Below are 21,398 nucleotides of genomic sequence, written 5' to 3'. Positions count from 1 at the left end.
CTTCACCTCACTGAGCGGGGAGGAGCTTGGAACGGCCGATGTGACATCGTCTCTTTTAACCCCTGAAGCTCCCGCAGCAGTGGGAAGTTCCTCAAATTCCTCCCACAGAATTTCACCGCTTCCCGGACACTTAGCCGCCCGCGTTGCTGTTTGAGTGTTCAAGGGACGACCCACGCCCTTCCACACCCTGGGTCGCCTTCTGACGCTTTCCTTTCCACCTCCAAAGCAAAACAGAAGTATGCGAAGCCCCCTCCCACCCCCGACCCCTACACTTCTTGCAGCAAGTTTGCTTTCCTGTCTAGGAATGGGCACATAGATTTCTGACCCAAGTACAGTTGCAGGTTTTATCTGGATCCGTCCATAAACACAAACACTCAGCGAGAAATGTATATAAAACGCGGCGGCGTGTGCGGGTGAGCGAGTTGGCTCAGTGGGTGAGGGTGCAAGCCTGAAGACCTGAGTTTGATCCCAGGGATCCACATACTGGAAGGAGAGAGAACCAGAACCAACTCCAGCAAATTGTCCTCTAACTTCCACACACACTCCCCTGTACTAATTAATTAATTAGAAAGAAGAAACATTACTTGGTTTGGGGGGTAGGACCCAGTAGTTAGAATAATTATAATTATTAATGGAAGAATTCCATAGCAAGATATGGTAACACTGAAACTAGGAAGAAGGCAGGCAGATCTCTGTGAGCAAAGTCCAAACTGGTCTGGACAGCAAGTTCCAGACTAGCCTGGGCTACACAGATTCTGTTTCCTCCTCCTCTTCTTTCCTTCTTTCTTTCTTTTCTTTCCTTTTCTTCTTTTGTTTTGTTTCTGTTTCTGTTTGTTTTGTTTTTCAAGACAAGGTTTCTCTGTGTAGCCCTGGTTGTCCTGGACTCTGTAGACCAGGCTGGCCTAGAACTCAGAGATCTGCCTGCCTCTAACTCCTGAGTGCTGGGATTAAATGTTGAGTGTTTACTACCACCCCACTACCACCTGTCAAGAGACCCTGTTTCAAAGCTAAAGTTGAAATTATTTTAAATAATTCATCTGAGAATCAATGGGTTCCTTCCTGTGTTGACAGAAATGTTGATTTTTGGTTTATTTCCTTAGGCACCTGCTGGTACCGCTTTATCCTGTTACAAGGAGTTGAACACACAGAAGGGCATCTCTTCCCTCGAAGCAAAACCAACCACATGTGGCCTTTTTCCCCTCTTGACACTGGATGGCTAAACCAGAAGGCTGTCTGCCATGGATAGAGAAGTTTTGATGAATCAAAGGCTTAGGGATTTTCTAAAAGGGACTCAGATTCTGTCCCTGCCTAGCTCCCTGCAGAACAAACCAGGGCTAGTGTGTTGGCTTAGTGCATGCAGCCAGGACTGACCTGATGTGAGTTCAAATCCGAGGACCCACATGAGAGGAGAGAACTCGTCCCTGTGACCTGCACATTCATATTGTGATGTGTCACAGGCAGTAATAAAAAAGTAAATAATACATAATGCAAAACAAACTACCAGAAGCTGAACCGTGAGACAGGAGAGAGAACGGGACACACTGCATTGGGTTGGTAGGGTACCTGGCTTCGTCCCCAGCATCACGTAAACCAAGCCTGTTGTCACAATCTGTGGTCTCAGCACTCCCCGAGGGAGGCAGGAGGACCATGAGGATAGCCTCAGCTACACAGATAGTAGAAGCCAGAAGACAGAAAGGTGTAAAAAGCTGCTTTTGTGAGTTGATTTCTCTCGGTTTTTGTTTGTTTGTTTGTTTGTTTGTTTTTGAGACAGGGTCTCTCTATTACATGGCTCTGGCTGTCCTGGAACCCACTATGTAGGCCAGGCTGGCCTCAAACTCAGAGAGATCCATCTGCCTGTCAAAGACATGTGCCACCGCCCGAACAGCTTGGTTCTTTTTCTCCCTTGAGTTTTGAGGCGCTTATGCGTGTGCTCACACGTATATGTAGGCCAGAGTTCAACGTCAGGTGTCCTCCTTGGTTGCCTCTCACCTAATTAAAACTCATGGTATTACTGAATTTTGTGTGTGTACACACATGCCCATGAGTGCTGGGGGTCAGCTAACAGCTTACAGAAGTCCGTTTTCTCCTGAGTGGGTCTCCGTCCCAGCCTGCCACACATGGCAGTTCACACATGGCAGCTCCCTGGCTTGGCAACAGGAGACTCACTATAAATAACCTGTAACTCCTGGGCTCAGTGATCCCCTTTCTCTGTCTCCTGAACAGCTGGGACTCCCCCTCCTCTGCCTTGCCCTCCCCACTGGGCCTCCTTAGAGTCACCAGGAAGGAATCTCTTCCCTGAAGTCAAGCTGTGTGCTGAGCTGGTCACAGTGGCCGGGGCCTTCCATGAGGTAGGTCTGGGTGCTGCTTCTCTGCAGCACTCTGCTCTGGCCAGCTTGTCCCTGGCCAGTTTGCCCAGATCCACACCTGCCTGTGATATCTCCAAGCCTCTGCCAGTCCCTGCGGTTGGGCAATGGCCTCAGGTCATGAGGAATTGAATCAGGCTGTACTGGGCAATAGCCTCTAGCCATAAAAAAATGGCTTAACCCAGCCTTGACTATTCACCAACAGAGATAATATACTAAGCCAGTTACTGAAAACACCCCACGCTGCTCCCAGTTGAAATAGCTGTAACTTCTTTTTGTTTGTTTGTTTTTGTTTTTCGAGACAGGGTTTCTCTGTATAGCCCTGGCTGTCCTGGAACTCACTCTGTAGATCAGGCTGGCCTCAAACTCAGAAATCTGCCTGCCTCTGCCTCCCAAGTGCTGGGATTAAAGGCATGCGCCACCATGCCCGGCAGCTGTAACTTCTTGATGGCTATGGTGTGTGTGTGTGTGTGTGTGTATGTGTGTACACTATGTATGTGGTGTATATGTATAGTGTGTGTATGTATTGTGTGTGTGTTTTATGGTATGTATGTGTGTGCATATGTGTATGGTATATGTGGTGTACATGAATGGTATATGTGTGTGTATATGTGCTGTATGTGTATGGTGTGTGTAGTGTATTTGTATGGTTTATGTGAGTGTGTGTGTTATGTATGTGTGTATGGTGTGTATTGTGTGGTCTGTATATGTGTATGTATGTATTGTGTGTGTATGTGTGTGTATATGTGTATGTATGTATGTATGTGTGTGTATGTGTGTATGTATGTGTATGGTATGTGTATGTGTATGTGTGATATGTATGTGTGTGTGTGTGTCCCTGACCATCCTCATGTGCCCACTGTAGGAATAAAGCCATGACAGCCTGTTGGGGGTGGAGCCTGCTTCTCTGACTCCTTCTTCAGCTGCCACCCGTGTTGGCTCCTGTGTGGCCCTGGGCCACAGACTTTGCTCCAGAAGGTTTCTTCCCTGTTTCTTCCCCTCTGCTTGCTTTCCTCTCACTAGCTTGAGAGGATTCTGGAACTTGACCAGGAAAATGTTGGGTGCTGCTCCCCTCCCAGCAGCCACCCCAGGAGTGGACATAGTCACCCCAGAGACAGTCTTAGTCTCTGACTTCTTCCACCTCCTTCTCCTCCACCCCAGCCCTCTCCTCTTACCTCCCTATTCCCCTCCTCCTCCTCTTCTTCCCTCCTCCCTCCTTTTTTTTATTTTTATTTTTATTTTTTTAGGTTTTTGAGCCATCGTTGCTGGCTAGTTTTGTCAACTGGACACAAGCTAAAGCCATCTGAGAGGAGGGAGCATTAATTAAGAAAACGCCTCCATAAGATCCATCGAGAAAGCATTTTCTCTGTGTAGCCCTGGCTGTCCTGGAACTCACTGTGTAGACCAGGCTGGCCTCAAACTCAGAAATCCACCTGTCTCTGCCTCCCGAGTGCTGGGATTAAAGGCCTGCACCACACCCGGCTGTCCCTCCTCCCTCCTTTTCAACTCTAGAAAATACCTGCCCTTTTTTTGCCTAAAGCAAGACATACAAGTTGCTTGGATTTAAATTATTTTGTTCGAAATTTGTGGTGTGTGTGTTTGTGTGTGTCCATCTGCACATGCTTGTGCATGCCGCAGCCGGATTCTACACCAAGTGCTTTCCTTGTTATCTGTCCACCTTATCTTTAAAGTTGGTATAAACCCAGAACTCATTGACTGGATAAATTAAATGGGCTGGCTAGCAAGCCACAGGAATGGCCTGATCAACCTGCAGCTGCCTGCACACAATGCCTGCAGGTGCACACGTCCCACCCCCTCCACACCTGGCTTCTCCCCCTTGGCGCTGTGTGTCCAGCTCAGGAACCCTGCTTGCACAGCAGACACTATACCAACCAACAGAGCCATCGCTGCTGGCTGGCTAGTTTTGTCAACTGGACACAAGCTAAAGCCATCTGAGAGGAGAGAGCATTAATTAAGAAAATGCCTCCATAAGATCCATCGGGAAAGCATTTTCTTAATTAGCAGCTGATAGGGGATGGTCCAGCCCACCGTGGGTGGGGCCATCCCTGGGCTTGGGTTCTGGGTTCTATAAGAGCCCTGAGGAGCAAAGCAAGGCAGTAAGCAGCTCCTCACCAGAGCCTCTGCATCACTTCCTGACTGGGTTCCCACCCAGTTTGAGCTCCTGCTTGGGCTTCCCCCAATGGCTCCTGACTAGGGATATGGAAGCCAAATAAACCCTTCCTCCTAAAGCTGGTTTTGTTTCTCGTGTTTCAACACAGCAATAGTAACCCCAAGACACATCTGTCTAGTCCCGGGGGGGGGGGGGTGTGTGTGTGTTTTTTTTTTTTTTTTTTTTTGGTTTTTCGAGACAGGGTTTCTCTGTGTAGCCCTGGCTGTCCTGGAACTCACTCTGTAGACCAGGCTGGCCTCAAACTCAGAAATCTGCCTGCCTCTGCCTCTGCCTGGGGTTTTGTTTGTTTTTTGTTGTGTGTGATTGTTTTGTGGGTTTTTGTTGTTATTGTTGTTGTTTCCTTGTTTGTTTGTTTTTTGAAATAGAGTCTCTATGTAACCAGGCTGGCCTGGAACTCCCAGACATCCCCACGCCTCTGCCTCCCGAGTGCTGGACCAGTTTTTATTTGTGTGTGTGTGTGTGTGTGTGTGTGTGTGTGTGTGTGTAGCCCTGGCTGTCCTGGAACTCACTCTGTAGACCAGGCTGGCCTTGAACTCAGAAATCCGCCTGCCTCTGCCTCCCAATTGCTGGGATTAAAGGCATGGCCCAGCTGATTTTTTTTTTTAAGACAGGAATTTACAATGTAACCTAGTCTAGCCTCAAACTAACTCTGTATCTAAGGCTAGCCTTAAACGGATGTTTCTGCTTCCCCCTCCAGGGAGCCAGGATGCCAGGCTTGTACCACCAACTTCAGTTACTAGGGGGGTTAGGGATAGAACCTGGGGTGTCCAGCAAGCTAGACAAGCCTCTAGCCACGGGAGTCCCAGCCCCAGTCGGTCAGGCCTTTTATATCTCCTTTTTGTTTTTGATTTTGAAACCATGTTTCCACAGGCTGCGGAAAACTCTCTTCCCTGTCCCTGAGGTCACAGAAGTCATCGAGCTCCTCTTCCTGTGCACAGCCTGCTTGAAAGAATTATTAATGCTAAAACGGTATTTATTTTATTTTTTATTTTTTCATTGAAAAAAAAAAAGAGCACAACACATGTGTTCAAACCTTGGGTGTCACTGACAAAGATTTGGTTCATATGATCTGGGAAATATTTCTCGGAACCTAACAGGTTAACAAAGTAATAAAAGAGCAGGTAAGATGGGTCAGGTGGGTAAAGGTGCTAGCTACTGGACGGAGAGAAGTAATTCTCACCTCCACACACACTGTGGCTGTAACCCTACACCTCCCTCCTCAATTAAATAAGTGTAATTCTGAAAGTAAGCCAGGCTGTGGAGACACTCGCCTCTAACCCAATACCCAGAGGCAGAAGCAGGAGGCTCTCTGAATTCAAAACTTGCCTGGTCTACATCTACAGAGTGAGTTCCAGGGCAGCCATGGCAACATAGAGAAACTTTATATAAAAAAAAAAAAAAAAAAAAAAACAAGCCCCACGGGGGTGGGGGTGGAGGGGGGGGGGAAGGCAGGCGAATTTTTGAGTTACACAGAGAAACCCTGTCTCAAAAAACAAAAAACAAAATCAAAAAAAGAAAGAAAGAAAGAAAGAAAGAAAGAAAGAAAGGAAGGAAGGAAGGAAGGAAGGAAGAAAAACAAGTGTGTGTGTTAGGGGTGTGGGTGGTATACACATTTAATCTAAACAGTTGGGAGGCAGAGGGAGGCAGATCTCTTGAGTCTGAGGCCATCCAGGTCCACACAGAGAGTTCCAGATCAACCAGGACTGCATGGAGAGATTGTCTCAAAAAAATAAACAACAGAGATGATGGGCTGGAGAGACAAGCCCGTCGTCTTCAGAGGACCCTGGTTCAGTTTCCAGTGCCCACAGGACAGCTCACAACTGCCTAGAACTCCAGTTCCAGGGGCTGTGGTTTCCATGGTCATGGGCACACACACACATGCTGCAATACACCCACACAGTAAATAAAAACTTAAAGAAGGGTGCTGATGTGACACATGCCTTTAATTCCAGAATTCAGGAGGGAAAGGCAGGTGGATCTCTGTGATTTTGAGGCCAGCCTGGTCTACAGAGTGACTTCCCAGACTGAGAAACTCTGTCTTTTTTTTTTTTTTTTTTTTTTTTGAGACAGGTTTCTCTGTGTAGCCCTGGCTGTCCTGGAACTCACTTTGAAGACCAGGCTGGCCTCAAACTCAGAAATCTGCCTGCCTCTGCCTCCCAAGTGCTGGGATTAAAGGTCACCACGCCTGGCTGAAACTCTGTCTTAAAAAAATTAAACAAATAAATAAATACAATTTTAAAATAAAATAAAATTTTAAAGATTTTGTTTTGTTTTTTCCTTTTTTGGTGGGGGGCAGGGCAGGAACTCACTCTGTAGACCAGGCTGGCCTTGAGATTCACCTGCCTCTGCCTCCCAAGTTCTGAGATTAAAGGCATGTGCCATAGACAGAACTTGGAGCCAGGCTGGCAGCCAGCAAGTCCCAGCAACTCTCCTGCCTCAGCCTCCACATTTGCCTTGGTAACCAGTAAGGAGGGGGGTAGGGATGGAGGGGGTGACTGGCTTTTCACATGGTTGGTGAGGATTTCAACTCAGATCTCCATGACTGCACAATATGCACTCTGTCCCACTGAGCCATCTACCTAGCTCAAGACAGGTTCTTCCTAAGTAGCTCAAGGTGGCCTCAAAATCCATAATCCTCCTGCCTCAGCCTGCCCAGTGCTAGGGTAACAGGTGTGTCACCATGTTCAGCTCTGTTTTAAAATTCTTCTTGGGCTAGGAGTGGTGGCACATGCAGAAGCCAGTGGATCTGAGTGGGAGGCTAGCCTGGTCTGGAGAGTAAGTTCCAGGAGAGCCAGGGTGTGTGCCTGGTACCCTCAGAGGTCAGAGGAGGGCAGTAAGCCTCCTGGAGCTGGAGCTGGAGACAGTTGAGAGCTGCCATTGTAGGTGCTGGGAATTAAACCTGGGTCCTCCGGAAGAGCAGCCAGTGCTCTTAACTGCTGTGCCAGCTTTCCAGCCTTTTTTAGTGGGCACTATGTACCCCAACCTGGCTTTGACCTCCTAGGCCAATACTTCTGCTTCAGACTTCTGACCGATGAACTAGTTGTACAGGGCATGTGCATGCCCAGCTAGGGTGACAATGTAACAAGTTGCTCATGGTTGTTCTTGTGGGTGTTTCTGGTGGTCAGGAGGCAACCTTATGAGCCGGGCTTGGTGGCACACGCCTTTAATCCCAGCACTTGGGAGGCAGAGGCAGGAGGATTTCTGAGTTTGAGACCAGCCTGGTCTACAAAGTGAGTTCCAGGACAGCCAGGGCTATACAGAGAAACCCTGTCTCTAAAAACAAAAAACAACAACAAAAAAAGGGAGACAACCTTATGCAGTTGGGGCCTTCTCTCTTTCCATTTTGATGTGTGTTCTAGGGACCAAACTCATGGCACTCATGGCCTAAGACTTATGTGGCTATGGCAGCACCTCCATCTGTGGAGCACAGACACAAACAGGGCTGTGAGCTGCTGAGGGAGGGCCTGGTTTCCCAGAGTTCTAAGGGGATGGGTGACTCAGAGGCAGGCCAGGGAGAGGCCTGGCTTTCTTCTGCATTTCTGCCTCTGTAGCGATAAGGACACTTCCCCCTCTGGGTACAGGACTGGGGCAGGAACCCGGTAGTCCTCCTGGGCCCTGTGAGGTCAGGGAGCTTTAGCTGGAGGGCGGGGCGAGCTGAGGGTACTCTTTCTGCCTGGATGCAGACAAAGGTGACTTAAAGGAAGATTCTGGCTCACCGCTGAGGGGAGAGATGAGAGGCCATGATGGTGGGAAGGTGAGGTAACTGCTGCTTCTCCGTCACCTTTTCCTTTCTCTCCGACCAGGAACCCAATTTATGGGATGGAGCCACCCACATCAGGGTGGCATGTTTTACCTCAGTGAACCTAATCTGGAAACTCCCTCATAGACACACCTAGAGATTCGTCTCCAAGGTGATATTTAGACTGTCAAGTTGTCTGCTTCAATGGAGAAGGCTGAAAGGAAGAGAAGCCTTCCAGCTTCTCCTCTGTCCTAAGATGCCATCCCCAGCGTCCTGTGTCCTCAGCCTTGACACAGACCTTGCTGGGAAGAGGCAAGCAAATGCCTCACCCCCACCAAAACTGATAACAAGGAAAAGATGCTACTCAAGCCCAGCCATAGGGGCGATGTCGGCTTCAATCCAGACTAAGGTGGGAGCCATGGAGGGCTCCTGAGCAGAAGAGAAGCTGAGAGGGTACCAACTTGGTGCCTCCCATGGTTTCTGGGGAAGACAGCAGGCGTGAGAATCTAAGGAAGAGGTGAATGGTGGGCTAGGTGGGGGATGTTGGGGTAGTCTGTATCAGAGTAGGAAGTGGACAGTGACAGGGCTCAGACACTGCTTTACTGTTCACATGGCCTGTTGAGTGCCCTGGGCCAGGAGCCTTTGGAGCCCTAGAGATGGATATTCATCTGCCACAGGCTGCCTGTGAACCATGTTGGCTAGGCGACCAGGGGGATGTCAGGCTGTGTGTGTAGTTCTTTTTTTTTTTTTTTTTTTTTGGTTTTTCGAGACAGGGTTTCTCTGTGTAGCCCTGGCTGTCCTGGAACTCACTTTGTAGACCAGGCTGGCCTCGAACTCAGAAATCTGCCTGCCTCTGCCTCCCAAGTGCTGGGATTAAAGGCGTGCGCCACCACGCCCGGCTTATGTGTGTAGTTCTATATAGGGCTGTACAGAGCCACACGTGGCCAGCGTGACTGAGAAGGTTGAAGGTAGCCAATCCCAGGGGACATGAGATTAGTTATGTGTATGTTGGGGGCGGTGAAGGTCCCTGCCATGTTCCTGAGTGGACATCAGAGGACAACTCTGGAACAGCTACCTTCACCCTTCACCATTCAGTTCTCAGGGCTAGAACTCTGGTTCTCAGACTTGACAGCAATTGCCTTCACCCACCTTGCCGCTTGGTTAGCTCGGCGTTGATCCCCTGGAGTGTGATAGCGCTGGTGCCCACCTAATGCGAGAGGCTAATGCTCACTTCTTATCTAGAGTTCCATGGATACAGCTGGAAGAAAATGAGTGAGTGCAAAACACACACACACACACACACACACACACACACAAAGAGAAAGACAGACAGACAGACAGAGATAGAGAGACAGGAGAGAGAGAGAAGAGAAAGAGAGAGTGGGAGAGAGGGGAGAGAGGTGGAGAAGAGAGGGGAGAGAGAGAGGAGGGAGAGAAGAGAGGGAGAGAGACAGAGAGAGAGAGAGAGAAAGAGAGAGAGAGAGGTCCTGAGAAGCACACAAAAGTCAAGGGTCACCAGAGTCTACCCAGAGTCCCATAATCCCATGGCTGGGTTGCCATTTTCTCTGTTTTTGTTCCCCTCGACATAGGTTTTCTCTGGTTGTCCTTGGAATAATTCACTCTGTAGACCAGGCTGGCCTCAAACTCAGATCTTCCTGCTTCTGCCTCCTAAGTGCTGGGATTAAAGGGGTGTGCTACTACCACCTGGCATGCTGGGGTTTTTAAACACTTATTTTACTCTCTCTGTCTCTGTCTCTCTCTGTAGTGTGTGTGTGTGTGTGTGTGTGTGTCCTTGAGCACATGCAGATAAATGCTGGTAGAAACCAGACAGAAGAGAGCATCTCATTCCTTGGAGTTGGACTTGCCCAGAGGATGTGTGTGGGAAGCCGTTGCAGAGTGGCAGTTACAGAGTGGCAGTTGCAGAGTGGCAGTTGGCTACTGCTGGCCACCACACATACATAGCCAGTAAAGGTTCTTTTGCCAAGGTGAGGTTTTGAGAATTGACAAAAGTTAACCAATCAGATGAGAGACAAGTTAACCAATCAGATGAGAGACAAGTTAACCAATCAGATGAGAGAGAATGCCTGTCCTAGGCCTATAAAAGCAGCACCAGTTCTGGGCTCGAGGTCTTTTCGCCTCTACAATCAAGCTCTCCCAATAAACGTGTGCAGAAGGATCCTGTTGCAGCATTGTTCTTCCTGGCCAGTCGAGCGCGCGCAAGAAGTGGTGCCGAAACCCGGGACAAGAAACATCTTCAGGCACTAGCGAAGACCCCCTGCTACAGGGAGGATTCAGAACTGCATCACGGGGAAGGAGCTGTTAATAAAGGTTCCCGTAAAACAGACTGCTGAGAAGGATCCAGCGTGGATTCAGAACTCTTCGGCTGGGGAACGGTGGTAATAAAGTGTTCCTATAAAACAGACTGCTGAGGGCTGGTGAGATGGCTCAGTGGGTAAGAGCACCCGACTGCTCTTCCAAAGGTCCGGAGTTCAAATCCCAGCAACCACATGGTGGCTCACAACCATCTGTAATGAAATCTGACTCCCTCTTCTGGTGTGTCTGAAGACAGCTACAGTGTACTTACATATAATAATAAATAAATCTTTAAAAAAAAAAAAAAAACAGACTGCTGAGAAGGATCCAGCGTGGATTCAGAACTCTTCAGCTGAGGAACGGTGGTACTGGTAAGTCTCCCAAATTGATCCCCGGGTTAAAGGGGGATAAAAAGGAAAAGAAAAGGGAGGAAAAATAAAAGGAATCAGTGATAAAGAAAAGGAAATAGTGAAGAAAAGGAAAGGGGAAAGGAAAAAAAAAAAGGGAAAGGAAAGGAAGGAAAGAAAGGATTGAGACAATAAGGTTCCCGGCTTTGGGACAAGTTAAGGTTCCCGGTTTTGGGACAAGTTAAGGTTCATGAGTTATGCTTTTTTTTCCTATTGACCCTTTGTGGGTAGGTCTGATAATTTTGGTCTTGTTTGTTCTGATATATGGACTCTGTTACTGTTTGAAACGTGTGTAGAGGCAGTCAACTCAGGTCAGAAAATCCTTACAGAGCAACAAGAAAGTATGTCGGAAGAGGAGAAGGGCTTAAAAAGAAAAAGGAAAAAGAAAGGAGACACAGTGTTATCAGGTGGACAGAAAGGACAAAATGAAAGAGCCAAGGCAGAGGAGGAGGAAGGCATGCCTTTCACCTGGGCAGTATTTAGATTGGAAAGCCTTCCTTATTGAATTTACAGTGAACAGGCAGTGGCTAACTCTGCTGCAGGAAATCCAGCATGGGATAGGGATATGCTGCTTGGTCAAGGTCGCTTTGCACAGCAACAGACAAGATATCCAGTGCAGGTGTTTGAGCAGGTGAATCAGATTGCCATAAGGGCGTGGAAATCATTGTCCACCGGTGTTGACGGTGTTGACGTGGGCGAGAGGGTCTGTTTGTTTGTTTCCCCAGGATCATTGACAACAGCTGTGGGTCCCAGAACGACTGACAAGGACTGTGAAAGATCAAGATGAATCCCAAGATGATCCTGCTCCTGATGATTGAGACCGGGATAAGTATACCTTTGTGGGCCATAGTAAGATCATGGCCAGTACCTTTACCGGTACATTCCAATTCTTCTACCTAGCCTTTGTTTTTTGCAAAGGAATGTTTTTTGGATGTGCCTTATGCACGACAAACTCCTCAAGAGCCACGGGTGTATAAGAGTACTAGTTTTCATTTAAATTATACACTATGCTTTGTGCATAATGTGGATAAACCTTTTACACCCTGTAATTTTTTTTAAAGAAAAAGATTATCTCTCATTGGGCAGATCAAATTAATACTGCTGACACTGTAAGTCAGATAGCAAAAACAAAACAAAACAAAACAAAAATACGTCTGAGGCATTGCTTACCCTGCAAAGGGTGGATTCTCATATCACCTCAGGGTTAATGTTAGTGAATCAGAGTGGATATTTTACAACATGACATGGAACAGATGATGGATGTCATACAAATGAGTTGTGTGGCATCCACTCTGCATGTGTGCATTACTCCCAATAGGTATATTAATAATTCTTTTATTAAAAGTACAGACCTATCGAATTACCTGAAGGGGAACTGGTCGCAGGAGCTGGAAAGGTTGCAGACGAGGCTGCAGATGCAGATCCTGAACCTTAATGGGACCAGAGTGGAACCAGTGACCCTCGGAGACTTTACCTCTTGGCTTACCTCTGCTTTTTCTTACTTTAAGGAATGGGTGGGAGTGATTTTGTTTGGTGCTGTCATATGCTGTGGACTGGTGTTCATGCTCTGGTTGGTATGCAAATTCAGAACCCAACAAAAACGTGACAAGGTGATTATAACTCAGGCACTTTTAGCTATTGAAAACGGCTCCTCCCCTGAAATTTGGTTATCTATGCTCAAGAATTAGTCAGCATCTGAGTTCTCTGCTCTTGCACCCAACGGCACTGGGATGAGAGAGACTCAATGATCATTGATCAGCCCTTGCTCATCAATAGGGTGATCATGATTTCCCCACTAATTCGTTTTTTGGCTGGCCTCTTTTGCAGAGTTCGCCCTAGGTCATTTAGCAGTTACTGTCACACAGCACTGCGGTGTCCAGAGACGGGCAACTTTCCTCATGCACAGACCAACCTAAGACACGGGGCCCAGTGGCGATAGGGTTACCCTATGACGGGAAAGGCTGTGACATTAGAGGAACGACCTAAAACAGGAGCCACGGCGGATGGACATAATTGCACAGGCCTAGACCAGCCTCATTTTATTAAAACAAAAAGGAGGAGATGTGACCCTGGGACCTGAACTCTGGTCACGTGGAGGGACAGCAAATGCTCTTCACTGTTGAGCTTCCCTCCGTCCTTGTTTGGGATTTTAATAAAGGGCTCTGAAGCATGTGAGATAACCTAGTGGGTAAAGGCATTGGCCACCAACCGGGGCAACCAGAGTTTGATAAAGCCTAGGGTCCACACGGTAGAAGGAAGGAACACTTCACACAGGATGTCTGCTGAACCTTTTGTGTGTACACTATGGCACATATTTCCCCACCCCACAAAAAGAATTTTAATTAACAAGGTTTTCAAGATGGGGTTTTATTGTGTAACCTTACCTGTCCTAGAATTAACTCTGTAGACCAGGGTAACCCCGAACCCATGGAGACCCTCCTTCCCTGCCTCCCAGATGCTGGGATTAAAGACATGCCCCACTACTGCCCAGCACAATATCAATTAATTAATTAATGAAAACTAAGCTGGTCATGGAAGTCTTTGGGAGGCAGGGGCAGGAGGATCTCTTTGGACTGGAGGCCAGCCTGGTCTGCAGAGTTCCAGGACAGGACAGTGAGACCCTGCTTTGTAGAGGGCTACCCCAGGGGAGACCATGAACCTTCAGTTAGTACACTGCCCATGTGTGGCTTCCTAGGAACCAGGATGTCTTCAGCAAGTGGTTATCACTAAGCAATGAGCTGTCTGCCCAGCAGTGAAGCCTGGGGGTCTTTGGGATCTATGCTGACTACCAGATGAGGGTCTCACTAACCCCTGGTCTCACCCAGAGTGGTTTGACACATTGATAGGGAGTGGAATAAGGGTCCCAGAGACTGGGAGAGTGGTGCTTCATGGGAACAAACAGAACTGTATTTGGGGCAGGTAGGAGAAGGAGGTTCTGGAAAGCCTTCAGGAGAGGTGCAGGGCTGGGATTCAGCTGGTACAGTGCTTGCTCAGCGTGTAATCAGGCCTGCTGCCATGCCCAGCCCACAGAAAGTGGACACAGCATACGCCTCCAATCCTAGCATTTAAGGGTGGAGGAGGAAGATCTAGAATTCGGGGCTAAGCAGGCTGTGGTGGCTCTGCACTTGGGAGGCAGAGACAGGCAAAGCTGAGTTTGAAGCTAGCCAGAGGCTAAGCCAGACCTACATAGTGAGTTCTAGGACAGCCAGGGTTATGTAGAGCAGACCTGTCTCAAAACAAAATAGCAATTAAAAAAACAAACTGGGAGGCTGGAGAGATGGCTCAGTGGTTAAGAGCACCGATTGCTCTTCCAGAGGATCTGAGTTCAATTCCCAGCAACTACATGGTGGCTCACAACCATCTGTAATGGGATAGGATACCCTCTTCTGGTGTGTCTGAAGACATCTACAGTGTACTCACATACATAAAATAAATAAACAACTCTTTAAAACAAACAAACAAACAAACTGGGCTGGAGAGATGGTTCAGTGGTTAAGAGCATTGACTGCTCTTGCGAAGGTCCTGAGTACAGTTCCCAGCAACCACATGGTGGCTCACAACCATCTACAATGGGATCTGATGCCCTCTTCTGGTGTGTCTCAAGACAGATACAGTGTACTCGTATGCATAAAATTAAATAAATAAATCTTTAAACAAACAAACAGGCCGGGCATGGTGGTGCACACCTTTAATCCCAGCACTTGAGAGGCAGAGGCAGGCAGATTTCTGAGTTTGAGACCAGCCTGGTCTACAAAGTGAGTTCCAGGACAGCCAGAGATACACAGAGAAACCCTGTCTCAAAAAAACAAACAAATAAATTTATTTATTTATTGTTATATCGAAGTACACTGTAGCTGTCTTCAGACACACCAGAAGAGGGCATCAGATCTCATTACGGATGGTTGTGAGCCACCATGTGGTTGCTGGGAATTGAACTCAGGACCTTTGGAAGAGCAATCGGTGCTCTTAACCACTGAGCCATCTCTCCAGCTCTGAAATACATATTTCTAAGGAAGGCCACTGTCCCCAAATGCTGATTGGCAGGATAATTTGTCACAGATGTTTGTGGATTCTAGGCTTATAAGCTATGTGGCACCGGGCGGTGGTGGCACAAGTCTTTAATCCCAGCACTTGGGAGGCAGAGGCAGGCAGATTTCTGCTACAGTCTCCAACTCGCAGAGACAGGAACAGCACGGACACCAAGACGAGTTCACGCAGCTTCCTTCGTTTTACTTGCAGCCTTTTTACTTAGGGCAAGGGCTATATTTATACAGTAGGGGCAACGGAGCTCATCTCACTCCACACTACCTCATCCAATCAGAATCACACATGCTCCAGGCACGAGCTCAGGTCGGTCACAAATAGGCTGACAGATCCTGATCACGAGGAATAATCTAACTTGGCAGGCAGCTTACGCATGCAGGTTCACTGCGCAGTTTGGGCAAGGTAGTAAACATGTGGGTTTCACAGGACCTGGGTGCCATCTTGGCTCATGAGGCCGCACTTGCTTTCCGCAGATTTCTGAGTTCGAGGCCAGCCTGGTCTACAGAGTGAGTTCCAGGACAGCCAGGGCTATACAGAGAAACCCTGTCTCGAAAAACAAAACAAAACAAACAGCAAAACAAACAAACAAAAGAGCTATGTGGCATTCTGGCTGGGGGTTGCAGTCTCAGCTCCCAACTCTAACCTGCATCCCCAATCAATCAGTCCTGAGGTGTGTGTTCAATAAACTACACCTATTTGATTGACACTGTTGTCCATGTGGTTTGTGGGGCAATTCCTAGACTTCAACAGTTCCCAGCACCCACATGGTAACTGGTGCCCAGCCTTAGCATAACTGACTCCATGATGTAAGTACCGATCAGGACATAAAACTCAGCATATAGATGCAACAATAGCCAAAAGCAAAGACTTAACCCATCAATGTCTACAGTTGTGGGAACGTCTTTAAATGCACTAATCTTGCTTTCATTTTCTACCATGGGTGGTCAGAGTCAGCAGCGAGCCCCTTTACCTGCCTTAGCTATCCTGGTAGCCCGATTTTTTTTTTTTTTTTGTCTTTGAGACAGGGTCTCATTATGTAACCCAGGTTAGCCTCAAACTCACAGAGATCACTTGCCTCTGCTTCCTGAGTGATGGATTTAGAGGCATGTGTCATCTTGCCAGGCCCAGAGTGTTTTTTTTCTTTTTAATCATAATTTTGTTTTTTATTTTTTATAACGTGTTTTGTCTGCAGGGTTTCTCTGTGTAGCCCTGGCTGTCCTGGAACTCACTTTGTAGCCCAGGCTGGCCTCAAACTCAGAGATTCATCTGCCTCTGCTTCCCAAGTGCTGGGATTAAAGGCGTGCACCAGCACAGCTGGGCTTTTGTTGGGTGGTGGTGTGATGGGCGGTGCCTGTGGGTATCACAGGACAGGTTTATGGAATGCTGGAGTGCATCCCAGGAAAGCTGAGTGCTCTACACACTGGGTGGCACACAGCCCTGCTCATCCGAATCGAGCAGGTTGTGTCTTCTATGACACAGTGCAGAAATCTGCTGGGATTCAAGGGAAGAAGGACCTGGGGACTTCCCTGTAGTTTGGAATGTGACTTTTGGGTGGAGCTTGTGGGGTGGCCCCCACCTGGACTACCTGTGAAATGGATAGAAACCTTCAGACTCAGCAATCTGGAAGGCTCAGGTACTGAGTGGGGCCAGCAGGGGGGAGGAAAAGGCCATCATAAGCCAGCAGGGGTGGGGCCGGAAGGGGCGTCACCAACTTCAGGCAAAGGGCAGTTTAGGACTACTACTCTGACCTGTCTGTCATCCCCATGGCCCATGGCCCTATGACACCTGGCTGTGCACGTGATGCTCAATCCAAAGTATACCTGGTGCCTGCATTAGGTCACTTCACTTTCTTCTAAACCCAATCCTAGCTTCTTGCCTCTCAGATGAGAAAGGACAGATTCTGGCATCACGAACCAGCCATTCAGTTGTGCAGCACAGCTGGATGTATGGGTGTTTATAGTGAAATTCAAAGACACGGGAGCTTTCTGATCCTGAAGCAGCAGCTATAATCTCTCTCCCTCTCTCTCTCCCTTTCTTTCTTTCTTTCTTTTTTTTTTTTTTTAGACAGGGTTTCTGCGTAGCCCTGGCCATCCTGGTACTTGCTGTGTAAACCAGGCTGGCCTCAGACTCAGAGATCTGCGTGTGCCTGCCTCCTGAGTGCTGGGATTAAAGGGTTGCACCACGGTTTCCATCTGCTCTATACTTCTGACAGAAGAGACGAAAGGTCACATAGAGCCTGTTGGGGTGATTTTGGACTTTGCTGCTCTTTATAATGAATAACCACTCTGGTCTGTTTTGCCTTCCCTGTGAAGGGCTCACTTTTACATGTATGCACATATGTATGGATGTATTTAATGTGTGTAGGGGGCTCATATGTGAAGGGGAGAAACTTATGGGAGTGGATTGTTGCCTTCACCAACTGGGCAGGCTGTGCGTTCTATGCCTTTACACAGCTTGCTGCCCGGACTACAATTCAAAGCCCATTTAGTCATTTTTATTTTACGTATATGAGTTAGCCTGCATGTACCATGTGCGCGTGCCTGGTGCTGTGAGCTGCCATGTGAGCTCTGCAAACCAAATCTGGGTCCTCTGCAGGAACAGCAAATGTACTTAGCTACTGAGCCATCTCTCCAACCAACCCAAGACCCACATTTTACTACATTCCATTAAAAAAACTGTGTTTAGAGTTCAAGAACTCCTAGGCTAACTCATATACATAAAATAATAATGAATAAACGTGTTTTGAATTGTGGTGGTCTAGGAAACTGGCATAAAGGCATAGCACACCTGACACCAGAGAGATTCAACCTGAGGGAGTGGAATCTCTCCTTCCTCCACCTGGACTCTGCAAAGCAAACTCAGCCTGTCAGGCTTGGCAGCAAGTACCTGTAACTGCTAGGCTAGCTCTCTGGTCCCCAGGACACTTTTTTGAATTTGGAGACAAGTTCTCATCATGCAGTACTTGCTATGTACACTAAGCTACTATTGAATGCAGAGATCTTCCCACCCCTGCAGGGACTGGAAGCATGCATCACTCCGCCTGACTGTAGAACTCATGTTTAGTTTATGTGCTTTGCTATGTATATCTTGTGGGCTATATGCATGCAGTACCCCGAGGCAAGAAGTGGGCACTGAACCTCCTAGGACTGGAGGAACAAATGGTTGTGAGCCTGTGTGTGGGTGCTGGGAATTGAACTTAGATCCTCTGGAAGAGTACCCAGTGCTCTTAACTGCTCTCCAGTCCCTAGAACTCTTTTTTTTTTTTTTTTTTTTTTTTCTTGTTTTTTTGAGACAGGGTTTCTCTGAGTAGCCCTGGCTGTCCTCGAACTCAGAAATCTGCCTGCCTCTGCCACCCAAGTGCTGGGATTAAAGGTGTGCGCCACCACCGCCTGACTCCTAGAACTCTTTAATTTTTCCCCCAAGACAGCTTCTCTGTATTCCCTTCTTGTATAGCCCAGGCTGTCTTGAAACTTACTCTGTAGACCAGGTTGGCCTTGGAAGATAAATTCAAGAGCACTAGCTAGGTGGTACAGGCCTGCAATCTCAGCATTTGGGATCATCATGAGTTAACAGCAAGCTGCACCTCCATACCAAGTTTAAGGTCACCCTGGCCTACGTGAAACTGTCTCATAACAATATAAAGCAGCCTTGGTAGAACTTTAATCCCAGCACTTGAGAGGCAGAGGCAGGTGATCTCTGTGAGTTCAAGGCCTACTGGTCTCCACAGAGTTCCAGGACAGCCATGGCTACACAAGAGAAACTCTACCTTGAAAAACCGAAAATAAAGAAATGAATAAATCCACCAGCTTTTGCCTCCTGGGATTAAAGGTGTATACTATATGCCTGGCCCCAGAACAAATTTTTTGTTATTTTGAGACAGGGCCTATGAACCCTATGAATCTTGGAATTCACTATACAGGCCTTGAAATCGGAGATCTTTGCCTCTGCTGCCACACTCTCGGATCTTTCCCTCCTGGGAAGTCTCCTGTGGGGTTTGTTGTACAGTGTGTCTCTGTGGTATTCCTTGGCTCTAGACTTCCAGGAGACCTTTCTCTTCAGAGCTGTAAGACCTTGGGACAAACTTCCACCACTGGAGTGGAGTACAACACTTCTCTTGGAGTACAACACTTCCCCTTTCGCCTTAGAGCTGTCACACAACTGTGGCTCCCAAGGCAGCTGGTAGCTACGGATGGCCAAAGACTGAGCGGTAATGGAGAACTGGAGGGCAAAAGGGCTGCAGGCAGAACTGGGGCTTATAGGCACAGAACCAAGGCAAGTCCTACTTATTTATTTCAGTCTTCATTTAAAAGAATGCTTCTTTTTGAGATTGGAGAAATGGCTCAGTGGTGAAGAGTACTAACTGCTGTTGCAAAGGCCCAGGAACCCACACAGTTGCTCACAGCCTCATGTGACTCCAGTTCCAGATCCAATGCCCTCCCTTGACCTCTGTAGGCTCTAGGAATGTACTTGATACACACACACACACACACACACACACACACACACACACACACACATTCAGGCAAAACATTCACACAAAAATGTCTATAATTTAAAAAAGAATTATTTTACGTATGTATGTATATATACACATTCATATGTGAGGGCATGGGCATCGCATCGGGTAAGAGGGCAATACTGAATGTGGGCTCTGATTCATTTGAAGCAGGGTCTTGTCACTGCCTGGCATGCTAGTTGGAGCGCCTGGGGTTCCTCTTTGTGCCTTCATCTTAAGAGCACAGGACTGCAGGACTAAATTAGCCTGGCCCTGTGCCTGTGGCACTTTCGCCTATGGTACCATCTCCCCAGTGCAAGTCATGGACTGCCTCCGTGTGGATGTGTGTGTCCCGTGTATGTAATTCAGTGTGTGTACATCTGCACATGAGGGCCAGAGGTGGATGCTAGGCATCATCTTTGATTGCTTTCCACGTACACATTGAGGTGGAGGCTCTAACTTGAAGCTCACTGACTTGGCTTGTTTAGGGTGTGTGGGTGATGGGAATGCAAAACCCATACACCTGGCAAGGCAAGTACTTTGCCCATAAGTTAGACCCAGTTCCTAAAAGTCTTTCTTTCTTCTCTGTGGCCCCGGAGCCACTGCTGACAGCAAGGAGTCCAGGGAGCCAGTGGTGGCTTGTCATTGCTTTAATTTATTACTGTCTGACTCCAGTGACACTGACATACCCGCTGGGCCTGTGAGCCTCCTGGAGAGCTGGCCCTGTCCAGTAAGATACAGTACAAGGAGCGGCCGGCACGCGCATGCATCCACTGAGCTACAGTGACTGGGGCCTGGGGAGGTGGATGGTGCTCCCAGGAGGTCCCCTCTCTAGACAGTTAATGCTGGTAGAGACTCGAGGCCAGGCCAGGGCCGACAGACAGGCCTATACTTCTCTGCCTAAAAATGTGGAAGATTGCATGTGTACAGTTCTCCAAGTTCGAAACTACATCTGGTGCTACCCATCACTGCTAAGGGCTACTCCATCTTGGCTGGGACGAGCGCCTCGGGGTCAGGACTCAGGAATGTCTGGTTCAGTCTTCCTCACTGCCACTTCCTGAGCGGTCCTGAAAGAACAGGGGGAATAGTTTGTGAGTAGGCTGCGGCCTAGGCACTCTCCCTTGTCCATGGTGTTCTCAATGCTGTGGAAGGGCCTAGATCCTTAAGGGATAAATTATCTTACTGTGGCAAAAAAAAAAAAACTGCATCAAGGAGGCTGGCAAGACGACTCAGCAGTTAAGAGCACTGATTACTCTTCCAAAGGTCCTGGGTTCAAATCCCAGCAACCACATAGTGGCTCACAACCATCCTTAACGAGATCTGACTCCCTCTTCTGGAGTGTCTGAAGACAGCTACAGTATACTTACATATAATAAATAAATAAATGAATCTTTGAAAAAAAAAAAAAGAAAACTGCATCAAAACTTGGACCTTGCCCTGCACCATGGTAGGGACAGGCCAACATGGAACCCCATAAGAGGCAGCCACTCATTATAGCCATTCTTGAGTATGAACATGTCTTCTGACTGCCATTTTGGTCTAATAGAGCTCAGGCTGGCCTCAAACTTGCTAGGCAACCAAGGATGGTCATGAACGCCTCCTGATCTTCCGGCTTCTACCTCCCAAGGCCTGGGATCACGGGAGTTTACTACTATGCCTGCAGCCATTATCTTATTAAGAGTCATTTTTAGGGTTGGAGAGACGACTCAATAGCTAAGAAAACTGGCTGCTCTTACAAAGGACACGAATTCACTCCTGAGAACCCACATAGTGGGTGTTCACATAACACCCTGGAACTCCAGTTCCAGGGGATCCAATGCGTTCTTCTAGCCGCCACGATCACCAG

The 21,398-nt window shown here is 47.9% G+C and overlaps 1 protein-coding gene and 1 long non-coding RNA gene across 18 annotated transcripts in view; one reads left to right on the top strand and one right to left on the bottom strand.

The window, feature by feature from the left end:
- Window positions 1-198: 198 nt before the first annotated feature.
- On the top strand, window positions 199-10,239 carry Gm26511. Of its 2 annotated transcripts, XR_001779098.2 has the most exons (4): window positions 199-1,714; window positions 2,224-2,348; window positions 5,425-5,523; window positions 10,059-10,239. It is a non-coding gene; the product is annotated as a predicted gene, 26511 (long non-coding RNA). The 2 variants fall into 2 exon arrangements; XR_001779097.2 differs by having other exon boundaries at window positions 199-2,348.
- Window positions 10,240-19,324: 9,085 nt separating this feature from the next.
- The window catches only part of Smarca4 (SWI/SNF related, matrix associated, actin dependent regulator of chromatin, subfamily a, member 4), an 88,125-nt gene continuing 86,051 nt past the window's right edge, over window positions 19,325-21,398 (bottom strand). For 12 of the 16 annotated variants that reach the window (XM_011242434.1, XM_011242435.1, XM_006510122.2 and 9 more), the window contains one exon: window positions 20,188-20,619. In XM_011242434.1, the coding sequence (XP_011240736.1) occupies window positions 20,587-20,619 (33 nt within the window). In that variant the 3' untranslated portion in view covers window positions 20,188-20,586. Of the gene's footprint in view, window positions 20,620-21,398 lie in introns of all 16 variants that reach the window. The other 4 variants (NM_001357764.1, NM_001174078.1, NM_011417.3 and 1 more) reach the window with 1 other exon arrangement.

This window comes from Mus musculus, chromosome 9 (genome assembly GCF_000001635.26).
Source record: "Mus musculus strain C57BL/6J chromosome 9, GRCm38.p6 C57BL/6J".
In the NCBI taxonomy this organism is placed as follows: Eukaryota; Metazoa; Chordata; class Mammalia; order Rodentia; family Muridae; genus Mus; species Mus musculus.
Note: the sequence above shows the minus strand (reverse complement) of the source record. Positions and strands in the feature narration are given on the sequence as shown.